Source organism: Myxocyprinus asiaticus, chromosome 19 (assembly GCF_019703515.2).
Source record: "Myxocyprinus asiaticus isolate MX2 ecotype Aquarium Trade chromosome 19, UBuf_Myxa_2, whole genome shotgun sequence".
Taxonomy (NCBI): domain Eukaryota; kingdom Metazoa; phylum Chordata; class Actinopteri; order Cypriniformes; family Catostomidae; genus Myxocyprinus; species Myxocyprinus asiaticus.
Genome location: NC_059362.1, coordinates 28,814,757 through 28,829,206, shown reverse-complemented (window position 1 = coordinate 28,829,206; position 14,450 = coordinate 28,814,757). Strand labels below are relative to the sequence as shown.

Sequence of the window (14,450 nt, the reverse complement as noted above, 5' to 3'; positions counted from 1 at the left end):
ACTAGACCTGGTGGCCCAGTCGGATAATCCCCCTTCTTTTTTAGGGAGTGGAAATAAAGAAGCGGAAAATAGGCCACGACTGGGTTAGCCTGTCTCTATCTTTTGGGTAGTCAACTTGTCCCCAAACGGCCGTTCGACACTCATAACTATGTTGGGGGAGGTTACGTGTCAACCTGGTGTGCTGGCTATGAGGCACACAGTAGTCTGCCCACCACACGCTGCCAGTTCACAGTTCAGCCAATTGTGGCGTTTCATATAGGGACCCCTAGTGTCACTACATCGACACAATGTCGAGTGAGTGATAGATAGGGAAGGTCATGGTTACTTGTGTAACCTCCGTTCCCTGATGGAGGGAACGAGACGTTGTGTCCCTCCTGCCATAACGCTGAACTACCCACTGAAATGGCCGGACCTTATATCGGCTCCTCAGCATAAAACCTGAATGAGTAGTTGCATACCAGCTCCTTTTATACCTGTATGTCCGGGAGAGTGGCATGCAAATACCACTCGCCAATTTTCATTGGCCTTTTATCAAAGACCAGAGGTGTCTCGGGCTCCCAAGAGTGACCCCTAGTGTCACTACATCAACACAACGTCTCGTTCCCTGCATCAGGGAATGGAGGTTACACAAGTAACCATGACGTTTTGTTTGACAAGTTATATTAGCCTAGTGGCTAACTAAAAGTTATTAGGCCCTAGTTTAACTACTTCCGGTAGATCTGTGTCTATATAAACTTTACAGTTTAATAAATTCATCCATATAATAAATGTTTGTTTCCCTCTGGCAGCTTCAAAGTTTGGTGTTTATTAAATACTGGATATACAGCAGGCTATGCAGTGTTTTGTATTTTATCTCCACAAAACTGCTCTACTTGTGCCATATCGTAATTGACCATTGCAGGATACGTAAAGATAAACATTTTCTTTTTATTCTTGTCATCTCAAGTCATATTTTATAACAATATACTGTATGTGTTGTCCATAATCCACATAACTTCGTTTTGGAAATAAAAATCTACTATTATTTGTCCTTTTTGTTTTGTAAGGTTTAGAGTCCGAAAATATCTATCTGTAACTGTATAATTATTCTCTTGTCTTATAGAGATGTTGTTTCATAGATGTGTAAAAGCAATCATCGGCATGTAATTATCCTTAATGCACACAGCAGGCTGTTATGAGTTCAGCAGATGATGTAATCATTCTAATGTCCCTTAAAAATACTCCACAAAAACAAACTCCCACCAACAGGAGATGTAAGCACAAAAAACTATTGGATTTATCCACAGCTGATCCGAAGGAGTATTATTCCACAAAACAAACTCCAGCCACTAGGCGGAGCCACCACATAAAGAAACAAAACAGGCATCCCGATTCCTCGGATGATCAAGTGTGTATTGAGCGAGTCAAATTCACTCGGAGGCTGCCTAAAAAAAAAATACATCATGACTTACTCAGTCCGACAACTTTATAAAAGACGTCCTTTATGTGAGCATGTAAATATTTTGCGGTCATCCATAGTGTAAACTTCAGTGTAAAAGCGATCTTCCATCAATGCAAAGGTTTCTTGGAGTGTCATGCCACAAACAAACTCCAGCCGCCAGGTGGAGCCAATGCAGAAAGAAAGAAAATTGGTGCCCAGCTTCCTCAGACAATCGAGACACTGAACAGCGAATTAGTCCACTCAAATAAGAAACGACCAATGGTTTACTCACCCATAGTTTGTATGAAGGCCAGTGCCTTTTTGGGGCATAAAAATACTTTGATGCCGTCCTTGGTGTCTATTCTCAGTTTGGCCGGAAACTTCAGTGCAAAACTGATCTTCTGTTGATGTAAGAGTTTCTTACATTCCTTGAACCGATCGCGTTTCTCTCGTCGCATTCGCAAAGTCCCGGAACAAGAAAATATTGTGATTCTTCCAAGAAAGCTTTCCTTTGCTCCTCGCCTGGCGCAACATGAGATCTTTATCAGATGATCTCAGAAATTTGGCCAGAATCGATCTGGGCCTGTCTCCCCCAGCAGATCTGCGTGCTGGGACTCTGTGAGCTCACTCGATTTCCAGGTTATGACCTGCCATGTCGAGCAGACTCGGGAAGAGCTCGTCCAGGAATTTCACCATATCTCTGCCCTCTTCATGCTCAGGAATTCCAACAATTCGTATGTTTTCCTTCAGTTCATATTTTCGAAATGTTCAAGTTTTTCCAAAATGTGTTCCAAGTATATTTTGTATGCGGGCAGATTAGCGGATAAATCCCTTTCCAATGATTCCAGATAATCGATTAGTTTTTCAACTTCTGTCACTCTTGTGACCAATTCAGAGAATTTTGTTTCCATCGCCGTAATCGATCGACGGATTACAGTGAGATCCTCCAAGTCAGCAACAACCTTTGTCAGCATCACGAGATGTTGGACAGTTGACGCTGGATTTAATCTCCCGACGTGCCTTCTAAATCGAGTCCCCAGCTCGCAGTCCCGTCAGAGGCCTCAGCTTGAACACGTCTGAGGATTTTGACTTCCTTGCCATGTTTACCTCAAAGAATAAATATGTAATTGGATGTTTCGGATCTCAACGGTTATAACATGAAAATAATAAAAACCAGCAAAGTGTGCAGAGCTAGCTGCTCACACATCTGCTCCTCGCATGGCGTCACGTGACCCCCCAATGAGATGGTTCTTGATCTTTGAGATCTCCATCGTGCAACCAAGAGACACCATAGTGATGAAAAGATGACAGTTGAGACCCATCTGATGAACTGGTTCACAATGTAAGCAAATTCAGTTTTATTTGAAATAGTGCTGTTTAAATTGCTGTGAAAGCTTGAAAAATTGGATATGATGGTTGGATTGATGGTGACCATTTTTGAGATGGGAATCATAAACTTTGAGATAGAAGGAAGTGTCAAATATGATAAGTAGTTTCCAATGTAATCCAATAAACAATAAAAGCAACAACAAACACATTTTTCAAAGAATGTTTTAAAAGTATTATAAAGACTATGGCGATATGAACAGTTGTTTTCTGTGGAAATGTTAATCTCAAACCTACCTTTGATGCATTTATTGTTTCAGTGAATGTGAGGGGTATATCCCAGAAAACAAGAGTTAGGGAGTGAGCTAGTGAGAGATAAAGGAGGTTTCCTAATTGTTCTCTGTGCATTTGTTTACCATCTTTTTATTTTTAACCCTTTATATTCTAAGCAATTTCTTAACTAACTTGATAAATTATGTCACTATGGACTAATTTCTTCCGTACTTTCAAATACCTGTTTTCAGCTAAATTTAAGCTAGGTACACCACTCAAGACTCACCACTTATGACCAGAAGCAAATATATATATATATATATATATATATATATATATATATATATAGAACAAAGTCAGTATCACTCCATTGTGTGTCTTGTAATAAATCACACATTTTAATTGAAAAAGAAACCTATGCCATTTCTCTTTTAAAACATTTTGTGTCATTGCACCACATTATTTGCAGTCGATGTTCATGTTTTGTTCCAAGGTCAATATTATTTCTGTAAAAAATGACCAATGTAACTTTTCCCACAAAAGAGCTGATGATTGAGCTTGACAAGGCCAATATGTTTGTAAATACAATGAGATGCTGAAATTTAAACCAACATGATCCAAAGCATGTATAGGCTCAAATCCCACACAGGCTGACCTTGAACCTCTGTTGAAATTGACACATTGCATTGGACCAGAGATAATTTAGCAGAGATGGGCAACTTTTATTTAAATGAATGGGAGAAATTGGAATGCCCAGACAATAAGCTCTAGTGTCCAACAGTCAACATACAGTATGTAGAAAGGAAGTCCCGCCTTACAGGATAAAGAGCCAATCACCTTTTAGATACAGACATCGCCTGTCAGTCAATTCAACAACGCACATGCACATTAGCAATACAAGCCAGGAAAATTTAGGTTTTTAGTGTAATATGAGGTAAAGAAGAACAATTTATTATTCAAGTGTTATCATATTTTATTGCTGAATTTAAATATGTTCTTTGATCGTAATCTTGACCGACCATTTTTGAGATTTCTGTCTTTTCCCATTCAAGTAGATAGAAGCTACAATGGCATGATTGGAAATAGCCTCCCGAGAGTGTTCCAAAGATGGCCAACAGTGGATTGACTTGCTAGAAAGACTTTGATTGGACTTAATATGGACTTGTTGTCACAAGTCACACAGCAGGTTGTCACATGTTGTAATATTGTACAAATACATTTTGTTCAAAACAACGGTATGCTTTTTAAATTTATGCTGAAAAGCCATTAAATAGCCTATGATACATTTTAAATAATATGTTTTGAAAGAGGACTTCTTCTTTTTTTTTTTTTTTTTTTTTTTTTACTTTAGATAGTATCATATTTTTTAAAAAAGTCTTCAAATCAGTGTAAATAAAAAGGTTAGGAAGGACAATATGTCCTGCAATCAGTGGTGGCCAAAATAAACAAATCCTACTGGAGTTACAGTATGGAAACCCTGTTGAAACATCATTCTTATTAAAGTAACCCTTTTAAATTTCCATTTCCACTTGAGTAAAATTAAAAAAGTACTTACCCTTGAATGTACTTAAAGGGTTAGTTCACCCAAAAATGAAAATTTGAAATGTAAACGATAATGATTTCTAGCTTGTTTACACTTCCTATAGTGCCATCTAGTGCTCTGCGCATGCGTCAAGCGCTAGGAATTGTAATTGAGCTTGAAATCATGATCGTGCCTAGAGATGTGCCCGACAAGATGTACAGTTAAAACGGAGTTACATTTTGGTCTACATTTTGGCCAAAACCAACTGGATCACTTCAGAAGTCCTTGATTAAACCACTGGAGTCGTATGGATTACTTTTATGCTGACTTTATCTCCTTTTTGGAGTTTTTGGAATTCTGGTCACTATTCACTTACATTGTGTGGCCCTACAGTGCTTAAGTATTTTTCTAAAGAAAGTCATACACATCTGGGATGACATGAGGGTGAGTAAATTATATTTTAATTTTAAAAAGAAAGAATTAAAAAGAGAATTTTCATTTTTGATTGAACTATCCCTTTACGAATCAAAAGTAAAAGTGTTGATCTATTAAGACTAAACTTATAGTTTTTTTGCAATTTGATATGTTTCATCCTTCTGCTCCAAATGGGGTCTAGTGTCACAGACGTACAGATAGGTAAAAGCTCATATCTAAGCCTAAGATCTTGTCAGAGCTCAGTCTAAGATTATAATTAGTAATAATACTAGTTAATTATAGCCAGTGGTGTAACTTGGATCTTACGGGCCCTTGTGCAAAGCCCCTTTAAAAGTTAGTGGAACATGTTCATAGATAATTTGATAAACTCATACCTGCCCAACATCGGATTGTGAAAAACAGGGAGATTCGATTTGTATGTTTGGAACATGTTTCATATGTGCGTGGAACGGCAGCCGGAGGAGTTTCTGGTGCCCCCCTAGGGTAGGATGGTGCACTATACAGGCTGCGTAATACTTGCATAGGGAGTGGCAGTACCGGTCAGTAATATCACATTTAAGATGAATAATATGAAGAATGTATTCAGATGGTCCCTTACCACATCCTTGACAGTTTTAGCAATAAATGCTTTTTGGGTTATTAATAATAAAAAGTATATATCCTTTCTTATATGCTGAGAACTTTCCTGACCCATGACTTACAAAAAATAATATCATTTTTATTTCTCCAATTATTTGTCTTTATCTTATTTATGTATACATATGTGTTGGTATATATGTATTTTTATGTATTTTTTGTTTATTTTATTGAAATTATTTATTTTTTCCTTTACCTGTAATTCTTTTCTTTATGACTCTAATGATTGTATTCGTACATTGTTAGATCTGTATAATTTTGTACATATTATTGAACATTTAACCTTCTGTTTTTCAATATAAATATCCACCGTTTTAGCGCAATGTGTGGACTTTTCAGACGGTCCCTTACCACACCCTTCACAGTATTAGCACGTTTCAGCACAATGTGTGGACTTTTCAGACGGCCCCTTACTCACCGTATTTAAAATTTCCAAGTTATATCAATGTTATATTAACGATCTGAAACAATTTCGCCATGACGTCATCTGGCCTGCTTTACGGGACAAATTCGTATTGATTCGATACGGGACGCATCATTTCACATTTAAATACGGGTCGATTCCGTATTTTACGTTACTGGTGGCAACCCTACATGGAGGTCTAATACATTCTCATGAGCAAAGTGTGGATGCGGAAAAGTTTTATCGGGAGAAACTGTAAATCGGGAGTACAGCTGGAGGAGGGGTGGAAAAACGGGAGAAACCTGGTAAAATCGGGAGTGTTGGCAAGTATGGGTAAACTATTTCTATGGTTAGAACACATGTGTGAACATGAAGGGAACTGACTCCTCTACAATATAGTTATTTCCACTATGTTTTACTATTTTGTTATCAATTAATTATGTTTTTTTTTCCTCATTAAAATTTTTTAACTCCTAAAGACATGAATTGTAACTTTGCAATATATATATAGGAAATCATGACCACTCACATTAAAATGAATATTCCAGTCAAATCAGTAATCTTATAGAAGCTGTTTTGTTCTACATGGAGAGGGTCTGCACATGTGGGCTGCCATGTTAGCATCACATGACCAGCCGAATACTACTTGCTTAATCTCAGTAACCATCCTGTTATTTGACACTTTCACTCATTCATTAAAGTAATCATGGCTGACTGTAAATACAAAATTTCTACAATGGCATCTGCAACTGAAAACATTGACTTTAAGTGATGCTGCATCCAAGCCGCTAGGTGTCAGTGTACGTCTAAGATGACACAAAGACAATGTTACAAATCTGTGATATGTGAATGTGAGCTGTCTTTAGGCCAGTGGAAGAGTGAGTCTAGAGCTTGTTGTGCTGATTATATGAAATGTATGTTTTTCACACATAAAATAAGAATCACATTATCTGAAATATCATATCACAATAACAAAGGGAACCATATTGAAATGATAAAATACAGTACAATTATAAACCAAAAAGCACATATAAAACAAAACATTACATACATTCCTCTAGTTAATTATTTTGTAAAGCACTGTTAAAAATTGTAAGTGTTCCATTTGAGAAGACAGTACATTTGAACAATAAAGGTTATTTCTATAGTACACATTTATTGTGATCAGAGGTATTTTTGCAACTGTTTAAATAATTAAAAAAAGCATTTCAAGCATTCAGAATTATTAATATACTAGATCAATAAACACTGTTTTAGTTACATGCATTTATTCATTCTGCTACAACGTCAAGACTGGAGTACAACGGTTCTGCTCTTGGTCAGATTTTGTCTAAAAAATCCTCAAGCCCTTTCAACTTCAAGAGCTCATGCTGCACTGCAAAATACAAAACAGTAACTACACATTTTGTCAAAAATGTTATTATAATGAAAATTGGGTCTATTAGATTATGATCTATCCTGTGAAAAACAAGTTTGGCTCAGCTATGCTCAGATGAGACTCAGATGCTCAGATTTATTACTTACATTTCCCTGGACAATCAAAAACTTGGAAGCCATTTTTCTCAGTTTCAGTGTTGGTGTTGTTCCCTTAAATATCACTGTTAGAGGACCCATTAGTTTCTTCAGCCACTCTTTCCTCTGCTCTGTAGACATTCGTTTCTGAATAAGAAAAGATAAAATAATTAATTTTAGGGTTTGAATTGCTTTATTTGATGGAATTATACATTTATAGGCAGCTAGAATTTTGCCATTAAGTTAATAGAGTACCTTTTGGGGATGATCTTAGTCTCTGTAGACATCTGAACAGAATTATGAAGAAAATGGCCTCGACTATTTGAAACACTATGTAGATGACAGGAAAGAGATATAGCCGACCAATGAGCTCAGCTGGAAAGGCCACCTTAAGGATTGTGACACACAGCTGGATGTTCTGACATCCTACTTCCACAGCAATAGTCCGTCTGCAACTTACGAACAAAGTATGTAGTGTGAATAACAATAATAAATAAAAATAAATGAATCTGGTTTAGGATCTTGTGCTCCTGTGTTGTCCTATGAGAATGGATTGTATTTGATTTTACAGACATACTGCATTATAGGCTTTGTTAGAATATCATATGTCATACATACGACATGTTTAGCCTGAAGAAAGTCGACAGGATATATCCACATATGTATCCATTCAGTGGCATCAGTGCAGCTATGGCTACAAGTCGAGAAGATGTCACTTTAAAAATTGTGACTCCATCAGTTACACCAACCAGAATGCAGATGACAACAAAACAGATCAGCATGATAGTCAACCCAACCTAGGAGTATAAAACAGGAAAATGCACAAAGAGGAATGTCTGTTATAATAATCATGCTGATGGCATGTGCCTACGGGATTTATCCTTTATTATGACTTGTCATCTTAAAAGTGTGACAGTATCCATGCTTGAATTCACAAACACATATTCCGCACCTTGGTTATGATCTTGGAATACTGTGGCACACGGTAGTTAATCAGGATGCCAATACCGCAGGGCACCAGGATCAAGATGAGGGCTACAGTGATGCCAGTGAAAGGAACAGCACTCTCAAGGTTTGAGAAACCATGGCAGTACAGATAGATCAACAGAGGCATCATACCCAATGCCAGTACCGTGGAACAAGTAGTTATCACAATACTGAGAGAGAAGAACAATAAGAATTTGTTTGAGGGGTTGGTATGTGTCAACATTTATCATGTCTGAATCACTGTGTACTCTCTGCTCATGACTCTGCTTGTAGTTTTGTGACTTATTTGCACTGAGCTCCAATGAAATGTTTCACGATGATGAAATAAGATCCCTGAGCTGAAAATGACATTGTTTTAATGTAGGATATTTCACAATGTTGTTTCACTAAACTATATTGTGTTTAACGATTTAATTTTTGTGTTAAAGGTTTTCATTTATGAAAGGTATGATAAGACAATGTAAGAATAAGAATACACTTTATTACACGGCTCTCTTGAATACGTGACTCTGATTGGTCAGTTTCTACATGCTGTCAAATATTCACAAAAAGGAAGTGAAAGAGTTATGGTGTTAGTTAAAAAAAAGTAGTAATGCTATTAATTATTTGAAGCTTTTGATAGCCCTAATATATTTAAGTAATCATTTGTTGTATAGGATTAACAAAGAAAACGTTTCCAAGTACACACACACACTCAAATATATATATATATATATATATATATATATATATATATATATATATATATATATATATACACACACACAGTCATGTGAAAAAAATAGGACACCCCATGAAAACCTTTGTCTTTTTCAACCTATGGACATTAGATCTTCATTTTAAAAATTATTTGTAAAATGTATTTAATAGAAATGCAATTTTTATGAGGAAAAATATAGGACACCCCCACATTTATTTACAACTTAAAATGCATAAAATTAGAATCAGGTGTGCCACATCAGGTGCAAAAGATTAGAACATCATTAAAGAGGATTGTGGAGGAGCCTGTCTTATTTAAACCTCAGACATTTAGTTTGGTTTGCTCTTGATTGTTGAAGTGAGTGAAATCACCATGGTGAGATCAAAAGAGCTCTCTGAGGCCTTCAGAAAGAAGGTTGTAGATGCATATGAGTCTGGGAAGGGATTTAAAAAAAAATCTCCAAACAATTCGAAATCAGTCATGCCACTGTCCGGAAAATAATTTACAAGTGGGGAACATTTAAAACAACTGCCAACATTCCCAGGTCAGGCCGTCCTAGCAAGTTCAGCCCAAGAGCAGACCACAAGATGCTTAAAGAAGTCTCCAACAATCCTAAAATGTCATCTCGGGACCTACAGGTAGCTCTTGCCACAGTTGATGTCAAAGTACATGCATCTACCATAAGAAAGAGACTGCACAAGTTTGATTTGCATGGGAGGTGTGCAAGGTGCAAACCCTTGCTGTCAAAAAAAAAAAAAAAAAAAAAAAACATCAGGGCAAGACTAAAGTTTGCCAGAGAACACCTAGACAAAGACCAGAACTTCTGGAACAATGTGCTTTGGACAGATGAATCCAAAGTTGAATTGTTTGGGCACAGTAACAGAAGACGTGTGGCGCAAACCAAAGACAGCATTTGAGCACAAGAACCTCATACCAACTGTGAAGCATGGGGTGGAAATGTCATGGTTTGGGGCTGCTTTGCTGCAACAGGGCCTGGCCAGCTCACTATCATAGAATCCACTATGAATTCTTCATTGTATCAGAGGGTGCTTGAGGAAACTGTAAGACCATCTGTTTGAAAATTGAAGCTGAAGTGGATGTGGACTATGCAACATGACAGTGACCCAAAACATTCCAGTAAATCCACCAAGGAATGGCTCAAAAGAAAGAAATGGAGAGTTCTGGAATGGCCAAGTCAAAGCCTGGATCTTAATCCTATTGAGATGCTATGGGGTGATTTGAAACGGACTGTGCATGCAAGAAACCCCTCAAACATCACACAGCTGAAAAAAATCCGCATGGAGGAGTGGGAAAAACTTTCTCCCAGTCAATGTCAGAGACTGGTAGACAATTATAGGAAATGCCTTATTGAGGTTATTTCAGCCAAAGGGGGTAATACCAGCTATTAGGGCATAGGGTGTCCTAACTTTTTCCTCAGTAGATACTGGCGTCTTTGTAAATTTTTTATTAAATTAATAATATCATGGTTAAAATGTCATTGTTTTTGGTTCAGTTACATCACATTTATCTATAGATACTGTTTGAAAGAAGATCAAATATTGATATGTCCATATTTCTTAAAAAAGAACTAAATATTTCATGGGGTGTACTAATTTTTTCACATGACTGCAAATATATATATATATATATACTGTATATATATAATGTATGTATATAAAATATATATATACAGTCATTGGCCACTATATTAGGTACATTTGTACATCTTCGTATTCATGTGATTATCTAATCAGCCAATCATGTGACAGCAGTGTAATGTATAATGCGTGAAAATCCCAGGAGATCAGCAGTTACAGAAATATTCAAACCAGCCAGTCTGGCACCAACAATCATGCCACAGTCTAAATCACTGAGATCACATTTTCTCCCCACTCCTGACCCATATCTGCTTGATTTTATACATTACACTGCTGCCACGCTATTGGCTGATTAGATAATCGTATGAATAAGTAGATGTACAGGTGTACCTAATAAAGTGGCCAGTGAGTGTGTGTGTGTGTGTGTGTGTGTGTGTAATATATATACACACACTATATGGACAAAAGTATTGGGACACCCCTCTTAATCATTGAATTCAGGTGTTTCATTCAGTCCCATTGCTACAGGTATATGAAGCACCAAGCACCTAGCCATGCAGTCTGCCTTTACAAACATTTGTGAAAGAATGGGTCGTTCTAAAGAGCTCACTGAATTCGAGCGTGGTACTGTAATAGGATGCCACCATTGCAACAAGTCAGTTTGTGAAATTTCTTCCCTCCTAGATATTCCACGATCATCTGTAAGTAGTATTATTGCAAAGTGGAAGTGTTTAGGAACCACAGCAACTCAGCCACGAAGTGGCAGACCACGTAAAGTTACAGAGCAGGGTCGCCGAGTGCTGAGGCGCATAGTGCGTAAAACTCACCAACGGTCTGCTGACTCAGTAACAGCAGAGTTCCAAACCTCCTCTGGCATTAACATCAGCACAAAAACTATGCGCCGGGAGCTTCATGGCATGGGTTTCCATGGTCGAGTAGCTGTATGCAAGCCTTACATCACCAAGCACAATGCCAAGCGTCGGATGGAGTGGTGTAAAGCACGCCGCCACTGGACTCTGGAGCAGTGGAAACGTGTTCTGTGGAGTGACGAATCATGCTTCTCTATCTGGCAGTCTGATGGACGAGTCTGGGTTTGGCGAATGCCAGGAGAACGTTTCCTGCCCGATTGCATTGTGCCAACTGTAAAGTTTGGTGGAGGAGGGATAATGCTATGTGGTTGTTTTTCTGGGGTTGGCCTAGGCCCTTAGTTCCACTGAAGTGAAATTTTGGAAAATTCTATGCTTCCAACTTTGTGGAAACAGTTTGGGGAAGGCACTTTTCTGTTCCAGCATGACTGTGCCCCAGTGCACAAAGCAAGGCCATAAAGGCATGGTTGGATGATATGTATGGTGTGTAAGAACTTGACTGGCCCGCACAGAGCCCTGACCTCAACCCTGTCGAACACCTTTGGGATGAACTAGAACGGAGATTGCGAGCCAGGCCCTCTCGTCCAACATCAGTGTCTGACCTCACAAATGCTCTTCTGAAAGAATGGGCAAAAATTCCAACAGACACACTCCAAAATCTTGTAGAAAGCCTTCCCAGAAGAGTGGAAGCTGTTATAGCTGCAAAGGGGGGACCAACTCGATATTAATGCCTATGGATTTAGAATGGGATGTCATAAAAGCTCCTGTAGGTGTAATGTGTAGGTGTCCCAATACTTTTGTCCATATAGTGTATCTCATCACATTACTGAAATAAGTGTCATGAGATATCTCACCAGTCTTTGTGACAGCTCTAGACTTTGTAAAGAGCAAACAAAAATGTCTCCGGTCTCTGACGCTTTCTGCCTGTCAAACATTTTGCGCGTTCTCATAGTGTTGTAGTTGCAGCGGAATATTGAGGCTTAATGCAATATTCTGATTCATAATTTGTCAGTTGAGGGTGCTATTTCGCTACTGTTGGGTTTGACAACCGTGGGAACATGCTTTATGTTGGTCTCAGTGGTATCGGTGCAGCAGCAATTTTAGCCGTTCTACTTCCACAAGACTGAGCCGTTGGATTAGCCATGCCCCCTCTTTCCAAATCCCTGCACTCCAAAGATACCAAATGAGCTTTACTGGGACTGACATTGTGCAGAAAATAGCACCCTCAACTGACAACTGTTATGAACAACATGGCTTAAAAATGGCAGTAAGTCTCAATAATTCGCTGAAACTACAAATACTATGAGAATGTGTAAAATGATTGACAGGTCAAAAACGTCATTGTCCGCAGTACGCGGACACATTTTTGTTTGCTGTTTACAGAGTCTTATGCTGTCACAGAGACAGGTGAGATATTTTACAACACTTATTTCAGTAATATCTCTCAGGGAGTAGGAACATTTTTTGCAAACCTTTCCATGAGAAAATCACTTACATCACCTTTAATCTTAAAATGACTAATCTAGATGAAATGGGTTAACCCAACAAAATTAGATGTGACAGTGTAACTAAAATAAATCTCTTTTATTTCTTGGTGAATTTATTAGTTAAAGTGAATGTTAGCGTGCTTAATACATACTGGTTGGAAGCACTACAGAGTGTAGTTTAGTATCTATGCTATAGTTAACACAGCAATTGCTCAACAAAATGAGCAATCAGTTTCATGTGCAATAATTACCTGTGCTCATCTTTAGCTCAAGCTCCACTCTTCACCATAATGGTAACCCCCAAAACCCCAACATAACAGAAACTCTTCTAAATCTCAACATAATAAAACATTAAACACTAACAAGTATCCCCCTTTATATTCATCTCGCACCAAAACACATAAAATAACACTTATTTTAAAAATGTTCTCTTCCTATCAACTCCCATGAAAAAGATGCTTGGAAGTGGAAATCCCCTGCCCAGTTTCATCAATGCTACATTAACACCACATAAAGTATTCACATAGTCCCAACTCAAATGGATTAACTAAACTTCCATTTTACAAATTTAAATGGATAGAACACAATGAAATCTAGTTGTGACAAAAATGTGCTAGAATTGTGTTGCTTAAGTTCATTTTAATTAAATAAAATGAACAAGCAGCAAACATCCTTTTGTTTTTTAGTATACCCCCTGGAACCTGCTCATGGAACCCTGGGGTATGGGTTGAAGACCGTATTATTACTGTAAATAATGGTTAAATGTTATTGATGGTCAATGCTCAAGAGTTGATAAAAAATGATTTGATATAAATCCATTGCAAAACCATTGGTAAAGTTTTTGCAACAGAGAATCGCAATGAGGTCAATCGTGCAATTGAGTATATATAGCATGATATTTGTAGTCTGAACAATTACCTGAGGTCCATGTCTCCCTGGAGAGCCAGAGAAAATATGTTTGAGAGATTTCCTCCCGGACAGCACCCACAAATGAACACAGTGACACTTTCCATAGGACCTAACTGCAACAACTTTGCCAGACTGAAGGCTGTGAGGGGCATTATGCCGAACTGAGCCACAACTGCAATCGCCACCCCTTTGGGTCTGATGAGATAGTTCTTGATCTTTGAGATCTCCATTGTGCAACCAAGAGACACCATGGTGATAAAAAGAATGATAATTAAGGCAAAACGGATGAACACATCCACATTGTAAGCAAATTTCGAGTCATTTTGGATAGTGGTGTTTGCATTCCTGTCAAAGCTTGAATTAATGATGACCACCA

The 14,450-nt window shown here is 37.9% G+C and overlaps 1 protein-coding gene across 1 annotated transcript; it reads right to left on the bottom strand.

Moving 5' to 3' along the window:
• Positions 1-7,193: 7,193 nt before the first annotated feature.
• LOC127410087 (hepatic sodium/bile acid cotransporter-like) lies at positions 7,194-14,450 on the bottom strand. Its single transcript, XM_051645144.1, has 5 exons — positions 14,084-14,450; positions 8,480-8,684; positions 8,146-8,324; positions 7,783-7,976; positions 7,194-7,674 (listed from the first exon to the last, which is right to left on the bottom strand). The coding sequence occupies exons 1-5, from the start codon at positions 14,323-14,325 to the stop codon at positions 7,604-7,606; spliced, it is 891 nt and encodes a 296-aa protein (XP_051501104.1). The 5' UTR covers positions 14,326-14,450; the 3' UTR covers positions 7,194-7,603.